At 51.2% G+C, this 26,480-nt stretch overlaps 2 protein-coding genes across 3 annotated transcripts; both read left to right on the top strand.

The window, feature by feature from the left end:
* Positions 1–67: 67 nt before the first annotated feature.
* Positions 68–9,028, top strand: DGCR6 (DiGeorge syndrome critical region gene 6). Of its 2 annotated transcripts, none has more exons than XM_068911712.1 (5): positions 68–247; positions 317–477; positions 1,263–1,363; positions 5,956–6,096; positions 7,887–9,028. In XM_068911712.1, exons 1-5 carry the CDS (start codon positions 132–134, stop codon positions 7,968–7,970), a joined length of 603 nt encoding a protein of 200 aa, XP_068767813.1. In that variant the 5' UTR covers positions 68–131; the 3' UTR covers positions 7,971–9,028. The 2 variants fall into 2 exon arrangements, 1 of the variants encoding a protein (XP_068767813.1); XR_011135196.1 differs by having other exon boundaries at positions 98–247; positions 1,263–1,608.
* Positions 9,029–15,734: 6,706 nt separating this feature from the next.
* Positions 15,735–25,334, top strand: SLC7A4 (solute carrier family 7 member 4). The gene is made up of 5 exons (XM_068910642.1): positions 15,735–15,874; positions 18,239–19,304; positions 19,481–20,157; positions 21,301–21,409; positions 23,071–25,334. Exons 2-5 carry the CDS (start codon positions 18,323–18,325, stop codon positions 23,262–23,264), a joined length of 1,962 nt encoding a protein of 653 aa, XP_068766743.1. The 5' UTR covers positions 15,735–15,874; positions 18,239–18,322; the 3' UTR covers positions 23,265–25,334.
* Positions 25,335–26,480: the final 1,146 nt, after the last annotated feature.

The raw sequence follows: 26,480 nt of genomic DNA, 5'->3' as shown, positions 1-26,480 counted from the left end.
CCGGGCCAGGCCAGCCCTGCCGGCCGGGAAGGGCTCCGCCGCCGCTGCTCTGCCCGCCCCTCCCGCCAGGGGGCGGTGCGGGTGGGGCGGCGGCGGCGCGCGCGGCGGCGGCGCGCACGTCGGCGGCGGCCATGGAGCGCTTCGGCGGCGGGTATGAGGAGGCGGCGGCGGCGGACCTCTCCCGGCAGCAGGAGCGGCACTACCAGCTGCTCTCCGAGCTCCAGGCGCTGGTGAAGGCGCTGCCCAGGTGAGCGGCGCGGCGGCGCGGCGGGCGCGGCGGCGAGCGGGGCGCGCTCACTCGGCCCCTCGCCCGCAGCTCCTGCCAGCAGCGCCTGTCCTACACGACGCTGAGCGACCTGGCGCTGGCGCTGCTCGACGGGACCGTCTTCGAGATCGTGCAGGGCCTGATGGAGATCCAGCACCTCACCGAGAAGAACCTGTACAGCCAGCGTCTGAAGCTGCACAGCGAGCACCGCGGTGAGGCGGCGGGGGGCGGGGCCAGGGCGCGGGCGCGGGCGGGCGGGCGGGATCCAGGACCCCAGGGGAGCAGGCGGGGGGGATAGAGCTCCGGGGGAGCGGGAGCGGGGGTAAGGCAGGGCCAGACGGGCGGGGGGGGGAGGGCCGAGCCTGGGGGCGGGGCCCCGGGCGAGCGGGCGAGGGGCGGGGCGAGGGGATGGGGGGGGCCTGGCCGGGCCGGGGTGCGGGGCCCCGGGGGAGCGGGCGAGGGGACGGGGGGGGGGGGCCGGGCCGGGGAGCGTGGCCCCGGGGGAGCGGGCGAGGGGACGGGGGGGGGGGGCCGGGCCGGGGTGCGGGGCCCCGGGGGAGCGGGCGAGGGGACGGGGCGGGGGGCCGGGCCGGGGAGCGTGGCCCCGGGGGAGCGGGCGAGGGGACGGGGGGGGGGGGCCGGGCCGGGGAGCGTGGCCCCGGGGGAGCGGGCGAGGGGACGGGGGGGGGGGGGCCGGGCCGGGGAGCGTGGCCCCGGGGGAGCGGGCGAGGGGCGGGGCGAAGGGACGGGGGGGGGCCGGGCCGGGCCGGGGTGCGGGGCTCCGGGGGAGCGGGCGAGGGGACGGGGGGGGGGGCCGGGCCGGGGAGCGTGGCCCCGGGGGAGCGGGCGAGGGGCGGGGCGAGGGGACGGGGGGGGGGGACGGGCCGGGCCGGGGTGCGGGGCTCCGGGGGAGCGGGCGAGGGGACGGGGGGGGCCGGGAAGGGGAGCGGGCGCGCGGGGGTGTGGAGCTCTGCCGCTGACCCTTCCCTCGGCGCAGGGCTCAAGCAGGAGCTCTTCCACCGGCACAAGGAGGCCCAGCAGTGCTGCAGGCCGCACAACCTGCCGCTCCTCCGTGCAGCCCAGCAGCGGGAGATGGAGGTAAAGGGGTCGAGGCCGGGCTGGACCCATCCGTCGCCTTGGAGCCTTTTGCCCAGCTGCAGGGATTCCCCTCCCTGGAGCTTGCTGCCCTTTCACTGTGAGGCTTGTCCTGCCTGTCCCAGGGTTGAAGCCGGCCTGCTTGAGGGGCACTGTGAGCTCTAGCACCTCTGGAAGGTGTAATTAGCCCTCCCTGTGGCTTTGTGGGCTGCCAGCAGGGCTGCCTGCTAGGCACTGCAACTGGATGGGTACGTTTTCTGTCTCTCTGCTCTTTTTACGGATCCTTGTCCCCTCTGACACCCATAGTGATTGCCCTAGACTGTTGCCATCCTGTGGCAGTTAGGGTCCAGACACGATCTGGGAATTGCAAATGTTCAAGGAGCCTACTCCAGAAGCACCTAGTCCTCTCGGCAGTACGTTAAGGAGTCTTTATATGTTATATTGTAGGCTTAAGCCTGTATGTGGATGGAGAGCAATGTAATACAAAACATGAAGAACATGTGTAAAATTTACCATTATGCGGCTAATATGAGAAGGCAGAGAATATTCAAAACTCAAGTTTTACTTTTGCACTAATAAGGAAGAAATAACCTAAAATACCTAAACTAAGGTATTGTTTCTTAGAGCACCTCAAGGCATTTGTAGAAAGGAACTTCACCGTGAGTGGCAGGTTCAGTCCCAGAGGAATATCGTCTCTTTATCTTGTGACAAATGTATAGATAATGTAACTTTATAAGGTAAGAGAAATTACAAGTAGCTAGTCATCTTCATCAATGTAATTTAAATATATAGAATAAAGTAATTTCACACATATATAATTTCACACGTACAACTTTTTGAATACAGGCTGTTCCCTGACCTTTGCTCATGTGAAGCACTGGGTTAGAATCATTTCTAGATATTTTGTGTTAGTGTTTTCCACTTACCTCATTTCCTATTAAGATGACCAAAGTCAGGCTGGGCCTATATTATCTATACCTTTCACTTCTGTGTCTAAATACTCTACACTTGCAGTATCGTAATAAGTAATAATCTATACTAGCTGTCCTATGACATTTCCAATGTTGTTTTCACTCATTAAATAGACTTTATTAAAAAGAGATGATGAGCATACCCATAAATGTCCATCTATTTTTCCTTGTATTGTATCATGTATAACTTTTTACTTGCTTCCTTTTACCTTCCTAATGCTTTTTTTTGTGTTCTGTTGTCCTCTGTCAGGTGTTACTATGGTTACTTTTTTGTCCCTTTCTTACATTCTAATATTTCTGTTATACAGCATTTTGGGAATAGATTAGTCATCTTATTAACAGCTGTTACTTGTCTAATCAGAGCTGCTCTCTGTGGTTAAAGGTTTGGAAGACCAGTTTCCACAAGATAGCTTGGGACTGGACTCACAGGAGGGATAATATAGTATGTATTTTTTAGATGTCCAACTTCCTAATGGAATCTGCTGTACTAAAAGAGCTTGGCCCAGCAGAGTGGGTAGCCAGTCATCTGAGCTGAAGCAAAAGCTTGTGTTTAAGCTTTGTTTTTCTCCAAGATTTGGGCATTTTCCAGTAGCTCAGAAAAGGAGGCCTATCCTAAACTATATTTAGACACTACAATCTGTTTAAAAAAAAAAAAAAAAACCAAGGACAGGAAAGTCACTCCTCTAGAACAGTAAGTGGAAGAGGAGATGGTGTGGTACCTCCTCTGTCCCCCAAGTCAGGCAGGAGGTAGGAAAGTCTTTGAGGAATGTGGGAGTCAAAGGATTTGAATCCTTCATTTCTTCTGTAGAATTTTTCCAGTCTAGAGGTTCAGGCTCTTGGTCTAAGGATAGAGTTTTGTTAGGTTCATAGGATAATTTGTGTTGGAAGGGACCTCAGGAGGCCTCTGATCAAACTCCTTTTGCTCAAAGCAGTCAGCTGTGAGGTCAGACCAGGTTACTCATGGCCTTGTCTACTTAAGCCTTTAAAATCCCAAAGAATGGAGACTGCACAACCTCTGGGCAATCTGTCCTACTGTTTGATTGTCTTTGTCATGAAAAAGTTTCTCCTTCTGTTCTCTTCTTGGTATTTCTTATTGGAACTCTTCCAGTTTACATGACAATTTAAATATGTATTAGAAAAGAAAGCAAGCAAGAGTGAATTTCCTCTAACGAGGAGACATTTTAGCTGAGCATGGAGGGTTCATTCCAAACCCTGATCCAATTAGTACTTACTGTAAAGGGCTGAATGTTGTCAAGGCTTAGGCAGGAGTGAGAATGCTATTCCTGCTTGCTATTGTCAAGACACAGGTGATTGCACCTATGCTGCAGCCACAAATTCAGGCATCTGCAGAATTTTACTAGTTAATAATAGGCACTAGAGGAATTCTGATGTTAAGGCATTTGGGTGTTTTTGAAAACCAGAGGCACTTACAAAGGGATTTTATTGCTTCTGGCCTTTGACACAAATAATTAATTGTCTGTCACTCTATTCATATTCTGTAGCATCTTATAAATATGAGACAATTAGCCCCTCCACCTTATGTTCTATTGAGGTTTAAGCTGTCTTGAATTATTTCATATTTATTCTAATAAGAGCATGTCCCTAGGTGTTTGCTGTGCAGAGGATGAAGTATGGTAATTTTCTGATGTATCAGAGTGCTGCATCCTCCTAGTCATTTAGCTTTTAACAGTTAGGACTTTGCATACTTATTGGTGTCTTTCTCATAATGTCTTAGTCCATAAGCACATTGCTATACAGTAGGAAAAGCATAATACACTCTTTAATCAAGTATGTTTTGTGAAGCTTAAGTTAGCTTTCCCAAATCTGTGGAAATAATTAAAACTTTAAGACACTGCAGTACCTTCAAGAAAGGATACATGAGGTAGCGTTTTCTGCATGTAAACAATAATTTTTCTTTGTTTAGGCCGGGCCTTTTTCATATAGCCTCTGATACTTTTATGTTGTAGAGAAACCTCAGCTTTTTTCCAGACCATTTAGGACTGAGACCTACATCATTCAAACTCTAACTTTTCCACAGGATTTAAAAACTGTGCACAGTGTTTTCAATGTCCCTTATAGAGGATCTGTCTAAGTCCTCCAAACTACCAGCCATTGGTGTAAATCCCTTTCTGTGCAATGAGGCTAACTTACCCCTTTGAATATTTCCAGCTAAACACTTCCCGTTGTTTGCCATGTTTTGAAGGGACAGTTTTGTGTGAATAATGTGTTTAAACTTGTGTCATTTAATTCCTACATGGGAAGGAGCCTTCCTTTGTATTTAGATTGGATTTGATGTTTCTTGACTTTCCCTGAGGCTTGTAAAGGAATTCTGTTGTTCAGTGCAGAAGTGTGTGATTTCATATTGGTGTGATCTTACCTCCCCATATATGCAGCTTTCTGTCTAAGGTGGGCTCTCCTTGTCCCAGGCAGCCCTTTCACATTGTCCTTCCCTCTCTGCAGTCTGGCAGAGTTTTATAGCATTGTAAGTTGACGTTATCTCTGTCACTGATACGCAGTGCGCCTTTCTGCAGCTAGCAATATTGCTTTTAGCGCGTGCCCGAAACACTCAATTTCCAGTGTGTCTTTGAAGTAGCAAGTAAGTAAGCAAGTAAGTTGCCCTGTGTTATAGAGAGAAGTAAAAGAGATTGCTTGCATCAGGCCAGTTACACAATGTGTCTGTGTCCAAGTGAGTTCCAGCTCTGCTATCCCTTGCTCAGGCAGCTAGACTATACCTTTATCGTGCTCTGATCTCCATTTCTTCTTCTGAGGTAAAGTATTTTTCTGCAAGGCCTAGGTAAGTGTTTACAAGGCAGGGAGGCCAGTGTTGTTCTCCTGATAAGGACTTCCTGACACAGTCCTATATGATAACGTTCTCAGCCTCCTATTAATAGAGTTCCAGCTTGCTGCAATTCCAAGCAAGACTTAGTTTACTATTGTCAGCACTAGGCAAAAGAAATTGATTTTCTTTTGTAAAGTTGGCAGTTATAGGAGTTTAGCTTAGTGGATAAACTGGGAGTAGGTCTAGCTGTCTTTGCGTGTTAGTGCTGAGAGAACATGGAAGCTTTAGGAGGCACTTGAGTTGGCATTGCAGTGAGCTTCAGTGGCCCATATATGCTTGTATGAGTCTGTCTTTAGCTTCTCCAGTGTTATGAGGGATATGCGATTTTTGGACTACTGACTTCTTTAGAGCATGTACTGCTGGAATACTCAACTACAGCCTGCTGGTGAGATAGTGGCTCATCAGGGTAAGTCACTCAGACTGCTCTGTTTCATATGGCCGCTTTCCTGTGTATAACTCAAAAATGCACAGAAACCAGGCTGTATTAATTGTTCTGGTAATTGCAGCAGACTGTTCCAAGCTACTTCCCCTGTCCTTTTTTGAGTAGTAATTTGCAGTAAGGAATGGTGAGTGCCATAACTGGACAATGTAAGGTATGGGGCTGTGCTTGCTGCCCTCTGCTGTCTTTGGAGGAAGCAAAGTTGTCAGAGTTTGAGCACTTTAGGATCTAGCTTTTGGGCTTCAGTAAAGGACTTAGAGATGAGGAAAACAATAGTAGGCAGGAGGATATTCCACTTTTTCTGTTGAAAAACAGAATAGTATCTGAAATATTATGTTCTTTTCAGGCTGTGGAACAACGAATTCGAGAGGAACAGCGAATGATGGATGAGAAAATAGTCTTGGAACTGGACCAAAAAGTGATAGACCAACAGAGCACCCTGGAAAAGGCTGGGGTGTCTGGGTTCTACATCACCACAAACCCCCAGGTTAGTGTATAAGCAGTGAGTATTGGATCTGACAGTGCTATTGTGCTAACATCTTTTTTTTTTTTTTTTTTAAATCTCCTCCTTTCCTAGTGAACTCTGAATAGCTGGCTCAGAAAGTGATTAGTCCTCCTCCTCATTAGTTGATGTGCAGTGTGCCCTGCTTTGATGTGGTAGCAGGTTCATAAATAAGCAGCAGAAACCCACTAGAGAGTACAACAACCCCAGCAGCTTTTTCACACTGTGGTAGGAAGAAAGGCTATGCTAAGAGCCTGCAGTTCTGTGACTCTTGGGTGTATGTGTATAATACTAAAATGAATAGATGAGAGTGGGTTTATCACTTAAGTTACTTCTACAAATTGCCTTCAGTAAGTCTTTTTTTTTAATCTCATTTAATTCTTACATGTTTCTTGTTGGAGATGATTATATTGGATTGTGATTAGAGACTTGTTCTTGGTTTCTCCAGTGCATCTATTCTTAACACTTGAGAGCAAAAATAAAGTGTTTTTTTTCTGTCTTCTAACACCATCACAGGAATGCAAAAATAAGCTTCCAAAAATCTCATCATAATGCCACAGAAGTTTGCAGAGAGTGCAAAAACAGACTATTTTTAACTCTTTTTCTTTGTTGTCAACTGATTAGATTTCATTTTGATAAAGACCTTCCAAAGAGATTCCTTATTGTGTAGCCTTGGACAAGCCCCCTATTTTTGCTATGCTGCTGTTCCTCATCTGTATAATGAAAGTAGCTTTTCTGTCCTCTCTGCCTTTTATATTGTTTCCAAATAACTCTAACAGGGTTCCTATTTGCTATTTTTTATTTGCTTGCTTTTATGATAGATGGAAAATAGGACTGAAACTTTGTCTTATGTTGATGAATACTGGCATAACACAAGAAATTATTGCTAGACCCAGCTGTTTTCCCTACGTTTCCCATCAGCCTATGTGATGTCCACAGTTTGCTGCATGAAATGCCTACTTAATGCAGTTTTTATATTTTTACAAGAGTGGATTTCGTTTCCATAAGAGAACGTCTACAAGTCTGAGTCACAGGACAGGGTCCACTGCATTAGGTACTCCCACATAGGCAGGGCAAAATACAGTCTGTCCTAAATGGTTTGTAATCAAAACATGAGTAAAGAACAAACAGATGGGTAAGGAGAGCACAAGGAAATAGTACGTTGATGGTGAATATAGGAGACAGTGATATCAACTCAAGTGCAGTCATGGGAAAGGGACTATTTGAAGGAGAATGAAATACCTAGGGAGAATCTTATATACCAGGACAGCAGACTACAATTGGAGAGCACCCACAGTGATTCTTCTGCTTGCTTTTCTTCTATCCTGGAACAAAATCAGGACATTGAAGATGCTGTTAGAGAACAATGGGAGGGAACTGTGCCTATTTGGAGAAATTGCTCCAATGTGTGCGGCGTGGGTATGTGTAATGGGACACTGCTGCTCCAATCCTGTGGAGGCTGTGTGGTTAAAAAGAAAAAACCTGCAAAACTGACTGGCCTGATATCCCTCACTGGACTTATAGCGAAGTAACTATCAAGAAGAAAGAACCTTTTTTGAATCATCAATGATTTCTAAAGCCCTTGGATAATACAACTATGATGTTCAGCAGATCTTGTAAGATATTATTAACCTGCATTTTGTAGAAATGCTTAAACTAGATCAAGCCTTTGTTTTGAGATTACTAGCTCTTGAGTGGCTGGTACAAAACAGTCCTTTCTGCAGAAGAGAGTGGGATCATCTTGTTCTTGCAAAAATGTCTTTCTTCCTTTACAGGAGCTGACGTTACAGATGAACTTACTGGAACTGATTCGGAAGTTGCAGCAGAAAGAATCCCAGTCAGAGAAGGCTTTTTCCTGAACAAGCAAATCTGCTGTTTTTCTTTCCAGAGTTTTCTTCTGACTTCCCTCTGAAAAATAGACTGTTTAACACATTTGCTCTGTGGTACATAAGGCAGACGCTACTAGCCATGAAGTGTAGAAGAGTTAGCTGAGGCCCATAGATAACCTTTAGAGAATGGGGGAAGTGGACCCCCAGAGCAGAGGGGGTAGTTGGAGAGCATCAGACTGCCTTTCCAGTCCTCAGAGCAAGATGCATGTTGCAAGTCCTGCTGTGTTGCTGCTGATTGTAGCTGTTGAGGAATTCCCATTTACCTTCATTCAGAGAGTCAATCGGAATTAGTAATTCATGGGTGTTCCTAAGATGGTTCTTTAGTGAACCGCGTGATCTCTTCCATCCCCAGAGTGCAGACTCTGAGGTGATGTGACATATGAATGGTATGCCAACAGGTCTGGAAGTAGCAGCTCCTTTCGCTTGAAGCGTGTCTGTGAGGCAAGAGATGACAGAAGGCATTAATTTACTGCGTATGGTCTGCAATGTTAGCAAGGGATTTACAAAGCCAAAGGAGACTAGGCCATACACTGAGTCAGGAAACCCAGCCAGCCCTATATCGATGACCTCTGTATGTGTAGGTGAATCAAACAGAATTTGTGAGCAGTACCGTTTGCTCCAAATTACAATCTCCTCTTCCGATTCAAGGAGAAGTGGAATAACAGCCATATCAGACAGGAAGCAAAGTGGATTTGCCTTCTGGGGCAGGCTGAGTATGGCAGTTGGCAGCTGAAAAAAATCTCCAAGGTTTATCTAGAAGAAGATGCTTGTGTGTATGGTGAGGCAGAAATTGTCTCTTCAAACAGGCAGACCCTTCCCAAAGAGACCTTTAGGCAGAAAACAGTATAGGCTTCTCCTCTGAGTTTTAATAAAAGAGGAATTCAGGCCTCTGTCCACCTGCTTTGGGCTATGATATTCAGGGTATTTTTACCTGAGTGGGATAGCAGAGAAGGCTGAGAGTATTTGCTTTGTTCCTTTAAGACAATTTCCAAATGGAGAGAAATAAAACACTCTGTTCAGCCTTCTGAGACTGCGGCTTTCTAAATGTCAGTGATCACGCTTCTCGTTCTTCCATGCCTGCTTGATGAGTATGGGTTTGACAGGTGCACTAAAATAAGACTGGTAGGCTTGAGATGTTTCTAAGAGCTTTCATGGTGGAGCTTACAGCCTTAACAGCCAGCAGCCTCAGTCCATTGTTCCTTTCTGAGACTCAGTGCAGGAAAGGAATCAGAGTATGCGCTGCTTCCTTGTAAAAAGAGATTGCTGCAGATGTGTAAGAAATGTGTTGGTGTCAGGTAATGTGCCTGACATATAGCCTGCTCTTAGGATGGTACAAGAAAGAGTCTGCAGGCAATTTATTTTTTTCATGCATAAGTGTGTCCTCAAATCTGAGCAGCTGTTGGGGTTGGATGAAAGACTTTAGCTTTTAACCTGGTGTGTTGTAGGGCTTTGATTACACCCAGGTCACTGTTTAAAGGTTCTCTGACATTCTCAAAGCAAGGATTATACTTGGGAGACATCTCTTGCACATTACTGTTTGCCCTTGCCTGTTTCCTCTGCTATTGATGTAACCATCTTTTATTTTTTTACAGCAAAAGTAGTATTAGAAGATTCAGTATGCTGCTAATTACTGAAACTGGGAGATGGGTCACTGCTCCTTATTGAAGCTAGTGTACATCCTTGTGTTCCTATGAAAGCAAATAACTGAAGCTATAGAGCTTTTCACTGAATTGGGGCCTCTGCCAACTAAAACAAGGAAACCTGCAAAGGTGTTGGGAGAATTGGTGAGTGGCCTTTTAGTAAGGAGAGGTGGTGGTGGAGGAGGAGTTGCCCACTGCTGTAGAGAAATGCACTGAAGCTAATTTTCTATAGCACTAGCAGGAGCAAAGAGGCTTTTGTAAATCCAGAACTGAGACTAACTCCTGATTCCATCACCACTTTCCCCTCACTGGAACATGCTACTGCAGTTCAATAGCTGGAGACAAAAGGTGTATCTCTTGTGAAGTCTTTCCACCCTGAGGAAAATTCCCAACTGGAAAGCGGGATGAAGTGGCACTTGCACCATTGCAGGAGATCCTACTCTGTGGGCACTTGACCCTCAGCTAGGATCCTAGGAGCCCTGCACTTGACCGCTAAAATATTGAGGGGTGGAGTAGAGTTCCTGGACAGCTGTTTCTGCTTTGGAGACATCTGAACTCTGCCTCTGAGAACACTTACTGAAACAAAGTATTCTCTGAAGCTGACCAGATAAAGAAAGGGTTTGTATTCCTCTGTGTGTGGCCAGAGTTCTTAGTAAGGAAATCGCTTCCTCAGTTGCCTAGTGTCAATGAGGAGAGTAGGTATTAAATATGGGTCCTATTACAGAAAAGGAGACTAAGTGCATGGATGTTAGAGGAGTACTGCTGCCTCCCAAAAGGACCCTCTGTTCTTTGACACAAGCATTCTGGCACTGCTGGAGCAAACACTTCAGTAGGAGTTTGCAGGAGCTGGCAGAACCTACAGCTTGGCTGGAAAAGCTCAGTTACCTGTTGGCAGGAACAGGTAATGCAGAAGCTCAGGATTGCTGTGGGAGGGCTTCACACTGGTATGAGTGAGTAGAGTAGAGCCCACCTTGTGCAGAGTCTGCTACATGTGGCAGGAGATGATGCAGGCCACTGACATCTGCCCTAATGCTACCTTATACCAGAGATGACTCTTCCACAGCCCTGAGCACTGCAAAACCTGTTCCTGGCCCTCCCTGCAGCACCATGGCAACGAAAGCCAGCTGCAGCTCTTGAGCAGGAGGTTTTCTCATTCTTCCTGCTCCAACCATCTGGTTTCAGTTGCTTATAGCTCTGCCAAGCAAACAATCCAAGCTGAAATTTTCCATGCCTACAGTCTGCTTCAGGTTGCATTTTAAAAAGGCTCTCTGAGTGAGGCAGAGAATTACAGATCAGTCAGATGTGGTTAATTGGTTGAAAAGATCATTTAAAAAGAATAAAGCACCTGGGATAGCTCATGATCTGCGAAGGTTTGATCAGCCCAATTTCAAGGGGGGGGGGGGGAGGAAGAAGGTCAGCAAAAAGGTCAGCCCCACATGAGGCCCTGCCAGAAAGTATATAGTTGAGGATATGCAGATTTTTTTCCAAAGAAGTTATTTCAGTAGTAGGTTTTCCTACTCGTTCTGCCAGCGCCCCACATCGGTGCCTTTATATCACTAGAGGGTAATGCCTTCCTACAGGACTGACTGAGGCCATGCTATTGTGGTTGTGCTGTTACTGCCTATAGTGTTTTTGTTAAGAGTCAAATCTTATGAGATTGAATCAAAGGAGTTGATCTGACTTGAAATGCTACAAAGGATTACTGTGTTTCAGCTGGCTCATTGATTCAATTGACTGTGCAGTCACTGAGCACTAGGGCTGGCCCCACAGAAGCAATAGGAGCATGTGGTTGGAGCTACCCCTTTGGTGGCAGTTCAGACTGCCTTTAAGCACACATGGAGCTGTACCTTAAGTTACTGCCAAAGTCTCGTTGCGTGCCAATAGCAATGTCAAGAAGGAATGCAAAAAGGGAGGATTGGATTACCTGTTCTCATCCTGGTGAAAGGTGACCAAAGGGAGAGCTACAGTTCTGTGCCAGTCCTGTGTTTCTTAATGGGCTCAAAAGGTGAATGAGCAATGATGTTAGTTAGGGACAAATCAGGTTCCCTGCTTGCTTTTTCTACTCCTTTCTGAGTTGGACAGGAGGCTATCAAAGTCTCCTCCAAGTAAGGAAGTAGATTCTGTGTGGATAAAAGTGAAATTATGCACATGGGAGAACTTAGTGTCAAATGACAGGCTCTGACCATTGACCATTACCACTCAGGAGTGAGATTTGGGAGTGGTTATTGAGACATTAGGGAGGATTTGGGAAAGGAGAAGAAAATGGAAAACATGCTGCTATAAAGTCTTTGATACATCAGCACTTGGAACACAGGTCGCTTAGTCTCCAAAAGGAGAGCTGGAAGAAATTCTGAGAAAGACAGAGGCTTCTCAGTAGGGAGGCCAAAGGTCTGGACCACCTGCCATGCAAGGAAGAACCAACCAGACTAGATTCTTCCACCTGGAAACAGGATGCCTAAGAGGGGCCAGGATAGAGAGGAAACTGCAAGTGGCGTGGAGAGGGTGAGAAGGAACTTCACTCTCTTCAAATGCAAGAGCTGGGGTGTTACACGAAGGTCATAAGAGCCAGGTTCAGAAGAAACAAAATGTGATTCTTTGTGTGACAGATAGCAGAGCTATGACAGCCCTTGCCATGGGATGTTGTGGATGTAAAAAGTTTACTTTGGTTCAAGAGGAGATGAAGTTTTGGAAGAGAAATTCATTACGACTTGCCAACGAGGAGAGGTGCAATGCTGGACCTTGTACTAACAAACAAAGAAGGTCTAGTTGGAGACATGAAGGTTGGGGGCAGCCTTGGCTGCAGTGACCATGAGATGGTGGAGTTCAGGATCCTCCGAGAAGGGAGCAGGGCAATAAGTAGGATTGCAACGCTGGACTTGAGGAGAGCTGACTTTGGCCTCTTGAGGGACCTACTTAGGGGAATCTCATGGGGTAGGGCCCTAGAAGGAAGAGGGGTCCAAGAAAGCTGGTTAATATTCAAGCATCACTTCCTCCAGGCTCAAGATCAGTGCATCCCTCTGAGGAAGAAGTCGAGCAAAGCGGGCAGGAGACCTGCATGGATGAGCAAGGAACTCCTGGCAAAACTCCAGCAGAAGAAGGAAGTGTACAGTGTACAGAACTAGAGCAGGACGAAGGATGCAGAGAAGGCAGAGTTATTGAATGCCTTCTTTGCTTCAGTCTTCACTGCTAAGGCCAGTCCTCAGGAATTCCAGACCCTGGGGACAAGAGAGGAAGTCTGGAGAAAGGAAGACTCTCCCTTGGTTGAGGAGGATCAGGTTAGAGATCTTTTGTCCAAACCGGACATCCATAAATCCATGGGCCCTGAGGGGATGCACCCACGAGTGCTGAGGGAGCTGGCGGACGTTATTGCTAGGCCACTCTCCATCATCTTGGAAAGGTCATAGGGATCAGGAGAGGTGCCTGAGGACTGGAAGAAAGCCAGCGTCACTGCAGCCTTCCAAAAGGGCAAGAAGGAGGAGCCAGGGAACTCCAGGCCTGTCAGCCTCCCCTCCATCCCTGGCAAGGTGATGGAACAGCTCCTCCTGAAGGTCATCACTAAGCATGTGGAGGACAGGAAGGTGATCAGGAGTAGTCAGCATGGATTCACCAAAGGGAAATCATGCTTGACCAATCTGATAGCCTTCTATGACGGAATGACTGGCTGGGTAGATGGGGGCAGAGCAGTGGATGTTGTCTCCCTGGACTTGAGCAAGGCTTTGGACACTGTCTCCCATCACATCCTCACAGGGAAACTCAGGAAGTGTGGGTTGGATGAGTGGACAGTGAGGTGGATTGAGAACTGGCGGGATGGCAGAGCTCCGAGGGTTGTGATCAGCGGCACAGAGTCTACTTGGAGGCCTGTAGCTAAGTGGTGTCCCCCAGGGGGCAGTCCTGGCTCCAGTCTTGCTCAACGTATTCCTCAATGACCTGGAGGAAGGCACAGAGTGCACTCAGAGTGCACGTTTGCCGATGATACCAAACTGGGGGGAGTGGCTGACACACCAGAAGGCTGTGCTGCCATTCAGAGGGACCTGGGCAGGCTGGAGAGCTGGGCGGAGAGGAACCTCCTGAAGTTCAACAAAGGCAAGTGCTGCAGGGTCGTGCACCTGGGGAGGACTAACCCCCTGCACCAGGACAGGCTGGGGGTTGACCTGCTGGAAAGTAGCTCTGCAGAGAAGGACCTGGGAGTGCTGGTGGACAACAAGTTAAACATGAGGCAGCAGTGTGCCCTTGTGGCCAAGAAGGCCAATGGTACGCTGGGGTGCCTTAGGCAGAGTGTTGCCAGCAGGTGGAGGGAGGTGATCCTGCCCCTCTCCTCAGCCCTGGGGAGGCCTCACCCGGAGTACTGCGTCCAATTCTGGGCTGCTCCCCAGTACAAGAGAGGCACGGCACTCCTGGAGAGAGTCCAGCGGAGGCCTGGGAAGATGATGAGGGGACTGGAGCACCTCTCCTAGGAAGAAAGACTGCAAGAGCTGGGCCTGTTTCAGCCTGGAGAAGAGAAGATTGAGAGGCGATCTCATCAATGTGTACAAGTATCTGAAGGGGGAGTGTCAAGAGGATGAGGCCAGCCTCTTCTCCGTGGTGCCCAGCAACAGGACAAGAGGCAACGGGCACAAACTGAACCACAGGAAGTTCCATCTGTACCTGAGGAAAAACTTCTTCACTGTGAGGGTGACAGAGCATTGGAACAGGTTGCCCAGAGAGGTAGTGGAGTCTCCTTCGCTGGAGATATTCAAAAGCCGTCTGGATGTGATCCTGGGCAATATGCTCTAGGTGACCCTGCTGGAGCAGGGAGGTTGGACTAGCTGATCTCCAGAGGTCCCTTCCAACCTAAACGATTCTGTGATTCTGTGACTTAGTAAAAGAGGATCACATCTCAAAAATCTCTGAGCTGCAGATGCTTGCAGCCTGGTGGAGCAAGGTGGAAGTATTATGTACTCAGTTCTTATACTCTTCCTCAGGCACCTTCTTTTTGTCACTCTTGAAGGCAGGACCTTGAGCTGGACAGACTTGTTTATGTGTTCCAGAGGTCATCTTCCATTGTTGCCCCTCTAGCTGAGGGGTTGTTTGGTGTTTTTACTTTTGTTTGTTTTTTTCTGTCTCGCTCTACATCTCTGTCTTTTCATGAGAAATATCTGAGCTTGGAGGTAGTCTCTGTCTTCTAGCCATGAGCTCTAGAATATAGGCAGAACTCCTTAGATTAAGGAAAGGAGCAGGGTCTGAGTCCTTCACTCCATCTAGAACTACTGTGTCCAGATTTGGGACAGCAACTTCACCCTCTACTGTTTCCTTTATGTGTTAACGCTCATACTGCAGTAGTCAAGCCCTTTACACCCATAGCAATCTGTGTCCAGCCTGCAGATGCTGCCTATGAGCATGACAGGACCCTGTGCAAAATCCTGCCATTTGCTCTTGACGGGGAATGTGCAGTCACACACTGCCTGCTCCACTGTGGTGGTCTTCAGCATTTCTGGGCATTTTCCAGCTATCCCAAGCTTTGTCCTTAAACAAAAGTGTTCCGGCTTTGTTCATCTCCACAATTTCAAAGATAATCCTTTAACGCCACTGGCACTAGTACAACCTGGCTTTCTTTTGTAGCATCCCAAAACATTTGGGTTTGGCGCCTCGGTGGGGTTCTTCAGCCAACCCCCATTCCCTTAGCATGGTGGGAAGCCCTGGCCTAAAGGGGAAACTGATGGTAGACAGCTGAGGCGGTTCCCCACCAGAACGCTTTGGTACAACAAGGGCCTTTTGGAGGCTCTGCCCTGCATGCTGGCTTTCACGGGGCTCACCAGCAGCTGAAGGACGACTCGTGTCTCCTGCCGTGCCAGCCCCCCGCAGGCAGGGTCTGTCTCCCGCCACCCTCCCGTGCCCTCGGTCTCCCTTCGGAGATAGCAAAGCCCAACGCTGCCCAGCCCGGCCCCAGGGCTGCCCCGAGGCCAGGCGGTGCGCTGCCCGCGGAGCGCAGGCGGGCCGGGCCCCCGCAGCGTCCCCGTCCTTCCGCCGCGGGGGCGGGCCCGGGCTGGCCGCCACCAGCGAGGGGCGGGGCTGGGGCGGGCCGCGGCGGCGGCTCTGCAGCCGAGCAGGTGCGGGCGGAGGCCGGGGCCGGGGCCGGTGGCGGTGGCAGAGCGAGGGCTGGCAGCAGAGCCGGCCTAGACCCCTCGCCGCGCCCCCGCGGAGCGGCCGTGGTGCAGGGCCGACGGCACCGCCCGCCTCGGCGCTGCTCCAGCGCAGGTGAGCACAGGCCGCCCCGGAGACGCCGGGGCGGCGGGACCCCCCTCCCCCGGGGCGCCCCGGGGCCGAGTCGGGCGGCGGGACCCCCTCCCCCGGGGCCGGGGTCGGGCGCGGCAGCGGGACCCCCTCCCTCGGGGCCGGGGCCGGGGCGGTGCGGCGCGGCGGGACCCCCTCCCTCGGGGCTCGCCGGGGCCGGGCCGGGCAGCGGGATCCCGGGGTGCCGGCCTGCGCGGTGGGGCGGGGCGGGCTGCCGGGGCCCGGCCCGCGCCGTCGGGTGCGCCACTCGGTGCTTTGCGCTTTTGTGGACTCATGGAAGCTGGTCTTGGGCTCGGGCTCGGCTGCTGCCCAAAGGACAACATGTAGGAAGAGCTGATCAGGATTTAAACTTTCTCCTTTTCCCCCCAAAGGAGCAAAACAGTAAAAATAAAACAGGAGGCCAAACTTCTGTCCTGGGAGAGCGCAGCAAAGGGCCTGCTTGTCCCAGGGAACACTGGGTCCCTCAGCCTGCCTGGGGACCATCACCCAACGCTGCCACCCCTTACCCACCTGGCAATAGGACACTCTGTGAAGCTCTGGCCCTGCTGCAGAGCTCCTGACTTAGATAAGTAACTGCTCAAACAAAGGGTGCAGGTTCCAGTGGCTTGATGACGGATTGAGGCTCTGAATTCCTGGTCCAGGAGGGCTTGCTTGTTCAGGGAAGCCTGAGCAGCTCTGGCAGCAGAGTTTACACCTCCCCTCTCCCTGTCTGAACTGGGGTGGAAGCAGTGCTTGAACTGAGAGCTTCAGCTCAGCAGGTGCAGGAGGGACTCAGATGTGGGTCTTCTCCAGGTGGGTCCATACGGGGCCACGGGTGCACCGTCCCCTCCACACTGCTCAGGGGTCATTCTTCACATCCTCTTTTTCTGCTGAAACTATTTGGTGAATTTGAGTCAAGTGCACAAATGTTTCTGATGACTACCTTTTTTTTTTTTTTTTGGCAACACAGATGCAGGATTTGCGCATGTATCTCTGTGAGCAGGGTTGGGGGTGGCTCAGCTCCCCTCCTGTAACACATAGCAAATGTAACCAATACAGGCAAAGCCTGTTTCCCCTGTGGACAGGGATCGTTGCCACTGGCTTAGGATGGCTGAGGTCTTTCTGTGACCTTCAGGCCTCGGAGTTCAGCGAGCAGATGGGCCCAGGAGGGTTGAGCAGCTGGGGTCCCCAGCTACACAGACCTGCATTCTAGCTCTGGGTCTTCTAAGTAGGGCCTGTGGGGACTGCAGATGCATGGAGACATGCCCTAGTGGACAGCCCTGGGATACAGAGGAAGAAGGAGGCAGCTGGAACCGGAGAGCCTGTCCGTGTGGCCTCGAACTTCCAGACAGCTCTATAGGAGCATCCATGAATTAGAGTCCTACCATACAAGGAGTTGCCTCCTCCCACAGCCTTCAGCTGTTCAGAAATGACTGCCAGCCCCCTTAGCTCTGTATCTATCTGGTACCCAAGCAGTTGATATGTTTCCTGTTCTGGCAAAGAACGCCCACATTATCCCTGGAGTTGGTCTGGAATTCCCTGTGCCTGGCCTCTCCATGCTGTCTGCTGCACATCTCTGTGCCTGGGTTTTCCCTGTGGAAAAAGCAAGATGCTGCATAGGGAAGAGCCCTTGTAGGCGACCACAGTAGGTTCCCAGCTGGTCAGGGCCACCAGTGGCAAGTGAGAGGGCCAGGCAGGCATTAAAAGTTGGAGGGGAAGCTGCAAAGAAACATTCAGCAGGGCTAAAGCTGCTTGATTTGGGCTTTAATGCCTATTTTAAAAAGAAAAGCTGGGGAAAACCTGTCCTGTGGATGTTGTGATTTCTTCCTGGCTATTCCTCTGGGTCAGCACCGCAGCACAGGTCTCCACTGTGTGAGTGCGTGGGTGGCTGGCAGGGATGGCTAGCTCTCCTGTTCCAGCCACCCTGGAGGAGTACAGGCACAGTTCAGTGCTGAGCCCCATACCTAGTTGCTAAAGACAGAGGGACACTTAGACCTAGGAGGTTTCAGTCTGGGGAAATGTGTTCCAGTGATTTTTTTGCCCCGTCCCCACCACTTCTGACCTGGCGCTTTGAGGCCATCTTCCTCTTGAGTTTCACCGCACTCATCAGGCTGCTCAGCTCTTGCCCACAGTGACTGAGATGCGCTTGCCTGAGGTGTGGGATCAGGGTGATGGAAGACAGGGCAGCTTAGACGAGTCTCTGCAGGGTTGTAGTAAGGTGACTCAGTCTGGCTCAGTCCAGTGTAGCAGAATGTAATCAGAGTGTTTTTGAGCTGAGCATTACTCTGAGCTGGCTTTCAGGCTGTTTATGTGAATAGGCTTGCTCACATCTTCCTACTTCCCCATTAGGTCTCTGAGCAGGGATATCTTAAGAGCCTTGCTGCTGTGTCCCCCATTGCACTCCCAGAGGGCAAGGCCCTGTGTGTTTCAAAGATGGCGAGATGGCTGCCTCGCTCTGCAGACCTGACCCGCTTCTGCCAGAAACTCAACCGAGTAAAGACCTTGGAGGACAACATGATGGAGACATCCTTCAACAGATGCCTCTCCACCATTGACTTGACACTGCTGGGCATCGGGGGCATGGTGGGCTCTGGGCTCTATGTCCTCACAGGCACTGTAGCCAAGGAGATTGCTGGCCCTGCTGTCATTGTCTCTTTCATCATTGCTGGCTTTGCCTCGCTCCTGGCTGCTCTCTGCTATGCTGAGTTTGGGGCCCGGGTACCCAAGACAGGCTCTGCCTATATGTTCACCTACGTGTCTGTGGGTGAGATCTGGGCCTTCCTCATCGGTTGGAATGTGCTGCTGGAATACATGATCGGAGGAGCTGCAGTGGCCAGGGCATGGAGTGGTTACCTGGATTCCATCTTTAACCACAAAATAAAGAACTTCACTGAGACCCACATTGGCACATGGCAGGTGCCATTCCTGGCGCACTACCCGGACTTCCTGGCAGCTGGCATCTTGCTAGTAGCCACTGCATTCATCTCCTTTGGGGCCAAAGTTTCCTCCTGGCTCAACCATGTCTTTTCAGCCATCAGCATGGGTGTCATCCTCTTCATTCTCATCACAGGCTTCATCCTTGCACAGCCCAAGAACTGGAGTGCTAAGGAAGGAGGTTTTGCCCCATTTGGGCTGTCAGGCATCATGGCCGGAACAGCCACATGCTTCTATGCCTTTGTGGGCTTTGACGTCATAGCAGCCTCGAGTGAAGAAGCCAGGAACCCCCAGAAGGCAGTTCCTAGAGCGATAGCTTTCTCCTTGGGGCTGGCCACTGGGGCTTACATCCTAGTGTCTATGGTGTTGACGCTGATGGTGCCCTGGTATACACTGGACCCTGACTCTGCCCTGGCGGATGCATTTTACCGGAGGGGTTACTCCTGGGCAGGATTTCTGGTAGCTGCTGGCTCCATCTGCGGTGAGTACAGGCAGGCTGGGGGTGGCAGTGGGCAGGACAGGGTGGGAGCTGTCTCCTCTTCTCTCTCTGGGTTGGTACATGTGAGCTTGGGGCTGCAATGCTACCAGCTGGGATCCTGGGGTGGTTTGGGCCATGTGCCAGGTCTGACGAGGGTCCCCTCTCTGCTTCTCCCTCAGCCATGAACACAGTCCTGCTGAGCAACCTCTTCTCCCTGCCACGCATTGTCTATGCCATGGCAGAGGATGGGCTCTTCTTCCAGGTGTTCTCCCGGGTCCACCCCCGCACACAGGTGCCCGTCATTGGCATTGTGGTGTTTGGGATGCTCATGGCACTGCTGGCCCTTATCTTCGACCTGGAGGCCCTGGTGCAGTTCCTGTCCATTGGCACTCTTCTGGCCTACACCTTTGTGGCTGCCAGCATCATTGTGCTGCGCTTCCAGCAGCAGAAAATAGATATTCCCGGTCAGCCAGCCGGCAAGCAGACCAGTCCTGGGCCCAGCGAGGGCCCTGCCACTGGTGAGCTGAAGGAGTACGAGTCCTTCTCCGACAAGCTCCAGCTGGTGGATGGAGACAAGAGCAAAGAGCAGCGGGAGCCAGGGCAGCTGAAGGCAGCTTTTGAACCCTACCTGGAGTTCCTCAGTGACTTCTACCCAGGAGAGGTGGTCACCATTGGTGTGGTTACCCTGATGGTGTCCGCCATCTGCCTGTGCTCTATCTTGGTGTTTGGCAACACCCACCTCCACCTGCCAACCTGGAGCTACTCCCTGCTGCTGGTCCTCTTCAGCCTGGGGTTTCTGCTCAGCCTCCTCCTCATCTGGGCCCATGAGCAGCAGCACAGCACACAGACCTTCCAGGTATGCACTGGGGGCTGGAGGTTGCACTGGATGAAGGCAGGACCAGCCCCTCTGCCAGGTTCAGCAGGGTGGAGCAGTTCTGATGGACCCACAGGAGGCCTCAGTCACCATTGGGTAAAATCACTGCAATAACTGAAGAAGAGACGAAAAGGAGGAGAGTGTTAGTGAGCACTGAGCGTGGGGAGGTATTGATGAGCAGCTTATAGCTGTGTGCAGCTGGATGCCAGGGACAGAGGGCTAAGGACCAGTTAGGGTTGGGCAAGGCGGAGCAGTGACTCTGAGAGGAACTCAGTGTAGTGGGCAAAGCTAGTGGGATATATGCTGTGGTGCTGTGCTGTGGCTAGGAGGACAGACATGATCCTGGGTTGAGACGTCAGGAAGGTGGTGCTGGAGAAGACCTGAAGAGGTCCTGTCCCCTGACCCAGGGCGTGATCCTCTCCACTGAGACCATCCCTGGCAGGTGTTGGGCTAATGGGTCCTTCAAACCCTGTGGTGGTAGCAGCCACATCCTAGGAGCAGATGTCCCCAAGCGCCCCAGGCTGCACTCTCAGCATTTCCTAATGCCTCACAGCAGGTCAGGACCCCATCCTATCCTGTCCCTCAGGAAGCAACATGTTTTGCATTTGAGGGTCACAGTCCTGCCTTCCCTGGTCTTCCCTCCTCCACATCAGACAGGCCCTGTTAAGGACAGCTTGGTGGGAGGAAGCAGCTACAAGCTTTCCTTCTGCCTGTCCCCACTATTTCAGCCTTCAGCTTTCCCTCAGTGAACTACATGACTGAACTCTTTTCTTTGGCCTCTAAATCATTTTTGCGCTTGGAGCTTGTTTGGTCCTTGCCACTGTTAACCCCAGCTGTTTCTGGAGTCTGTGCTCCCCAGTGCCCCATGTCCACCCTGTTGGCTTGACACTTGTCCTGTTGTTCCTTTTGGCTGTCTTGGACCATTTTCAGAAAGCCCAGATAACGGGTTCAGGTCACTTTGTCCTTAGTATGTACGACTGCTAGGTTTTGTCTCTGCAATTTTAAGGATAAGTAACATTGTCTTCCAGAGTGGTTGCCCACAGCTGTGTCTAATGTATGTGGGAGCTGCTGCTGGCTGCTGTGGGGCAGGTCTCTCTCTCATCACTTCCTCTATTTTACTTGCAGATACCCCTGGTGCCCCTGTCCCCCGCACTGAGTATTGTCCTGAATATATATCTCATGCTGAAGCTCAGCTATATGACATGGCTCCGGTTTGCTATCTGGCTGATCATAGGTGAGTATTTCTACAGGGGTATAAACTCCCGGGAAATCAGTGGCTCTTTAAAGGAGGAGAGAGTGAAATGTCCAGTGCGAGCTAACATGGGGAGCTCTGGAGAACATGGTCAGAGCAAGCAGAGAGCAGGAAAAGAGGGTCAGCAGGGATCTGTCCCCTCTCAGCTCAGGTGTGTGCATACTCGATCAGTTCTTATGCCAGCAGTGTCTGGTGGCTTCAACAGCTCTTTTCTCCACTGTTTATGAAGTTTATAAGTGCATCATTTGCCCTCTCTGCCTTCAGTTTACATTCAAAGTCAGAAACCAAGGTCTTTTGGGATCTCCCTGACACTCCTTGGTTCCCCTGACTGTGTTACATCTTTGTTCCTGTTTCAGTTTGGGTCCTCTTTCATAAAAGCACTGGAACAGAGCTGCATCTTATCCCAGAGGCGGTTTGCCAGTGCTCATAAAGTCATTCAGAGCTCCCTCTCTCCATGCAAGGTGCTTCTGATGTAGCTAGGGACTGTTTCCCTCTCTTTGCTGTAACCCACTGGAAGATTTCCTTCCTGCAGTCAGCTGGTTTTAAGCTTCCCTCATCACATCCAGCCCCTACCAGCCAGTAGAAATCTTCAGTATTACCCCTGAGATGTGTGACACAGTCCTGCATCATCCCTTTTTGATTCCAGCCTTTGAGGCCCTTTGGTTCTTCCCATATAGTTTCCTCATCCTCTCCTGCACTGACAAGACTTCAACCCATGAGCACGTTCCCAGGTTTTGTGCCACAACAGTTCTTTGAGGTGCTCCCCTTGGAGTCTCCCCTGCCCCTTCTCTCTCTAAGGACTGCTATGGTCCTCTTCTCTCTGGGTACATGCTTCCCCATTTGCCTCATCCTCATCCTTTCCAGTTCAGTTTCCCTTGGGCCTTTGTGGAAACATTGCTGGAATCTAGACCGAGGAAGTCCCTCTTTCCTCTGTTCATGGCAGAGCATGTCATCAAGGAAGGCTGTCAGATTAGCCTGGCACAATCTACCTTCAGGCACCACATTACATTTGATCCCATGTCTTTGATTTTTGTTCTCTAGCACTGGGTCTAGCACCTTGAGTGCAGTTGGGATCGGGCTCTCAGGGTTGTATTTACCTGGAAAACTGACTTCTTCCTCTGTAAGTCTTCTGAGTGCGTTTGATCATCTCCAATCACTACCTGAGCTGGTGAAGCTCCTGGCTGCCCAGGCTGTGATTCCTTGTGGCAGTTCTGCTGCTGGTTGAGAAGGAGATAAGCTTTTTCCTCTGCCTTAAGCACATGGAGCTCTCAAATGATGTGTGACGGAGGCTGCTCCAGGACCTTGCTGAAGAACTGGCTCCCTGGAGAGGGACAGGAAGAGGCAATGGCCTCTGCGATTCAGTTTTAACCCACTGAGAGGGCAGATATCACATCAAAGGGCTGCCCTGGGGAGATGGAATTTGAGCTCCTGTGAACAAAGAGCATGGAAAGGTTCATGGAGAGGGGTTTGGGGTGGGAATGGGGCAGTGACTGGGCCCCCACAGGCACTGTGATATGTGCTGCTCTCTCAGGATGCCTGACTTCTCTTGGCTGCATCCAGAGGAGCATACCAGCCACCGCAGGACTCCTCTGACCTCTTCTACAACAGGTTCTCTGTTTCTCTTGCTTCCCTCCCTGCTCCAGGCTTACTTGTATATTTCGGTTATGGCATCTGGCACAGCAAAGAGAACCTGCGGGAGCCCAAGCCACAGCATGTGAGTGCCCGGTACGTGGTGTTTCCCAGTGGCAGTCTGGAGGAGACAGTACAAGCAGTCCAGCCGAGCCCCCAGCCTGCAGTGGGGCTGCCGGATGCAGACACTGAGGAGTCTAAGAGATGATGTTGTAAGGGACGGGGCATCTGGGTCACTACAGCTCTGGGAGCATTTGTCCTCCTCCCCCAGACAAAGCCCAACCCCCCCCTCCCCCCCCCCCACTCTCCACAGTCTCTTCTGCAGCGAGAGCCACCAGGGCCAGGTCTGCCCTGGGCATGTGGCTCTCTCCAGGGGGGGACTGTGACACTCATGCATCCCTACCCACTCCCAGTAGAGCATGGAGGGGGGAGCTGGCTCCCTCCCTTCCTATCCCCAGCACTTGGGAACCAGCTTTCATCCTCCAAAACACAGTGCCTGGCCTGGTGACAAGGAGCCTTGTCCTCATCAATTTCCCTGGAGCCCCAGGTCAAGCCTGCCCAGACCCCAAAACAGCATGTCTTGTTTCCGCTGACCCAGCAGTGCAGGTCCTGAGCTGCTGGGGATGCAGAGGGCCCTCAGGGGGCTGGGACAGGCAGCCTGGGGGGCTACCCATCCTGGCCGCAGTATGGGCTCTTCCTGCAGCCCTGATGCCTCCTGTACTTCTGAGCCCACTAGCAGAAAGAGGGAGGGGCCAGAAGAAGGCCCCTCAAGGTTCCTCCTTGGCTCAAGAAGGAACCAAGTGCAGTTCCCTGCCTGCGTCCCTGTGCTCTGCAAAGACAGTGGGCACTCAGCATGTTGCTGGCCATCCCCTCAGCTGGCTGGTCTGCATTGCTCACAGGAGTTGGTCCCCCAAAAGGTCAGGCTGAGTGGGGCCACAGGGCAGCTGGGGGCTCTGGGCTTTAGGGAGCATGCAAGCTGGAAGCAGGACAAGGCCTGGGTGAGTGGCTGGGTGCTTACAGGACACAAGCAGATAGCCTGTTCTTCAGCAGGTCTACAGCGGGATTCAGTGCAGACTTGCACTGTAGGAGCCTGGCTCCCTTGCCCAGGGAGGTGTAGGGCTGGCTCGCTGACAGCAAGGGATGACTGGTTCAGGGTGTGTTGGAACCTGGCACACAGCTGTACCGCCTGCCCTGCTGCAACCATGTTGGGCCAGCCAGAGGCTGATCCGTGCGGTCCTGAGGATGGCGCAGCCATGGGGCCCAGACCTACTCCTGACATGCAGGCTCCGGCAACCTCCTAGGCCCTGCTCTTGACGCGGCAGTCCCCAGTGGCCTTCCCTGGGCTGCACTGCATTGAGTGTAGCTGAATCTCAGCCCTTCTCCTTCCCCCTGTGCCCTAACAGCTCTGCCTGTGCCATTCTCTGCATGGGCAAGGAATGCTCAGCCTGCCGTGCCTGCTTCTGCCAGGCTGTCAGTTACCCAGCCTGTGCTCAGGCCAGGATTCCACAGGTGCTTTTTGGTGACTGTTCCTCTCCAACAATGCCCCATGCACTCCAGGGCTCATGATAGCGTGTTTATGGAGTGATCGCCAGGAGTCCCTGCTCAGTGGCTCTGTTGAGATGGCCCCAGCAGGGACAATGCAATGGGCTAGTTATACACATGGACGACAGTCCCTACCTAAAGTGCAGGCCCATATGGTTTTAGCATATTTTGGAAGAAATATACGGAGGAAACAATCACTCAAGCACTAGGTTGCCTAACTGCTAAGTCTTGCAGCATGGATGCCCTGGTCTCTGCAGCCATGGTGGATGTGCAGCAGCCTCTGCATCTTCCTGTGGGGCTGGCTGTGCCCCATTGAGGAGCTGGGCACAGGCAGTGGGTGAACTGTTCATATTCCTTCTCCTGCCTGGCCCTGGTTGCTGGCTGGTCCGAGCCTGCCTGGGGGCCTAAAGCACAGCGTGCACGTGGGAAGAGCTCTGTACAATACACCAGCTCTTTGGTGAACCTGCCTGTGGCTCTTTGATGGTGTGCTGTCTGCAAACAATGCTCCTTGTTCTGCCTTGCCCTTGCATTGTAGCTGCTGTCTGGCCCCTACCCTGGCGCTTGCACTGCGTGGCTGTCATGTGTCGAGAGGTACGGCGCAGCGGAGGCTGCTGTTGCCAACAGAGTGGTACGTTCCTGCCATGTTGTGGCTCTGCTTGGAACCTCTGTATAATGGCTTGTAAGAAGAGGGCTGATTCAGCCACCCTTATAAACACTGGTTCTGTGATGGCTCTGACTAGTTGGTTGTTTGTGTTGTCTCCCCCCTCTCATAATCCGCACGTGGAAGTGGGCAGCCAGGCAGCGGTCTGACTTTGGCCACCTTGCTACCCCAACAGATGCTCAGGAAAGTTGCCAAAAGCTTGGGGAAAGGGAGGCTAGTTTCACCCACTCCCACTCTGGAGCCATGATCTTCCTGTGCTCGGCAAGGCCAAAATTAGCTGGTACCCCCAGCTGTGTAGAGAGCAACTGGCTGCTCTTCCTGGGCATGCAAAGCCCTGCTCATGGCTGCTGTCCCACAGTTGCAGGACAGGACCTGGGCACAGCCTTTTATGGGTCTGTGCAGCTTCCCAAATCACCAGGGGAAAAGCCCATACCTGCTTGCATAGCAGAGTTGGAGAGTGTTAGCTGAACAAAGCCTGTCCTGGTCAACAGAGCACCTCGAAGAGCAGATCTGCTGCTCTGGAAGGGGCATTTCATTTATGGGTGCTGTGGGAGAATGGGCCCTGGCTAGTCCCACAGAAACTGAGGTGCCCAAGGGGCTATGGCTGCTGTGCAAAGGTAGCTTGGAACTTAGGACTTACAGATAGATAAATATAACCATATTTACTCAGTCAGACCTGGTCTGACAATAGTAGACAATAAAAAAGGACAATACTGAGCAGAAAACTATCTCAGCACTGGGGCAGATCCTCTAAAGATGACAAGAGTTATGGACAGAACTGATTAAAAAATTTGTGAGCCACTGTAAATAATGTGAATTAAAAAGTGAATCACGTGTGTTAATCCATCTAGACACCCATCCTCATCACTGTTCACTAGGGAAATTTCTTTTCCTTGATAAGAAAGTCACTCTTCATTAAGAATAAAGTATCCAACAGCTAGACAGGGAGGCAGATAGATTGAACTCTCCTTACCAATTGTCTGCATTTAATCTCTGCTATAATGATCAGCCTTACCTGGGATTCATGGTAATCAGTCTAATTAAAATGCATTGGAGTAAAGTATGTAGGTCATAGTGGAATAATGGCCCGTGATGGGGCTCTGGAAAACTGCTTCTCTGAAAGAGATTTAGAGGTCATGGGGCATAAACAACTGAGCATGTGCTCCTGGGGCTGTGCTGTGGCTAAGAGGGTTAATGTGATCCTTAGATGATAATCCCCTA

Source organism: Struthio camelus, chromosome 17 (assembly GCF_040807025.1).
Source record: "Struthio camelus isolate bStrCam1 chromosome 17, bStrCam1.hap1, whole genome shotgun sequence".
Classification (NCBI taxonomy): Eukaryota; Metazoa; Chordata; class Aves; order Struthioniformes; family Struthionidae; genus Struthio; species Struthio camelus.
The sequence above is the reverse complement of the archived record's forward strand: the minus strand, read 5'-3'. Positions and strand labels throughout refer to the sequence as shown.

Coding starts and splice junctions, on each gene's coding strand:
- SLC7A4 (XM_068910642.1), top strand. CDS start 18,323: ATGGCGAGATGGCTGCCTCGCTCTGCAGACCTGACCCGCTTCTGCCAG. Junction 19,305..19,480: donor AGCTGCTGGCTCCATCTGCG/GTGAGTACAGGC, acceptor CTTCTCCCTCAG/CCATGAACACAGTCCTGCTG. Junction 21,410..23,070: donor TGCTATCTGGCTGATCATAG/GTGAGTATTTCT, acceptor TCCCTGCTCCAG/GCTTACTTGTATATTTCGGT.
- DGCR6 (XM_068911712.1), top strand. CDS start 132: ATGGAGCGCTTCGGCGGCGGGTATGAGGAGGCGGCGGCGGCGGACCTC. Junction 1,364..5,955: donor CCCAGCAGCGGGAGATGGAG/GTAAAGGGGTCG, acceptor TGTTCTTTTCAG/GCTGTGGAACAACGAATTCG. Junction 6,097..7,886: donor ACATCACCACAAACCCCCAG/GTTAGTGTATAA, acceptor CTTCCTTTACAG/GAGCTGACGTTACAGATGAA.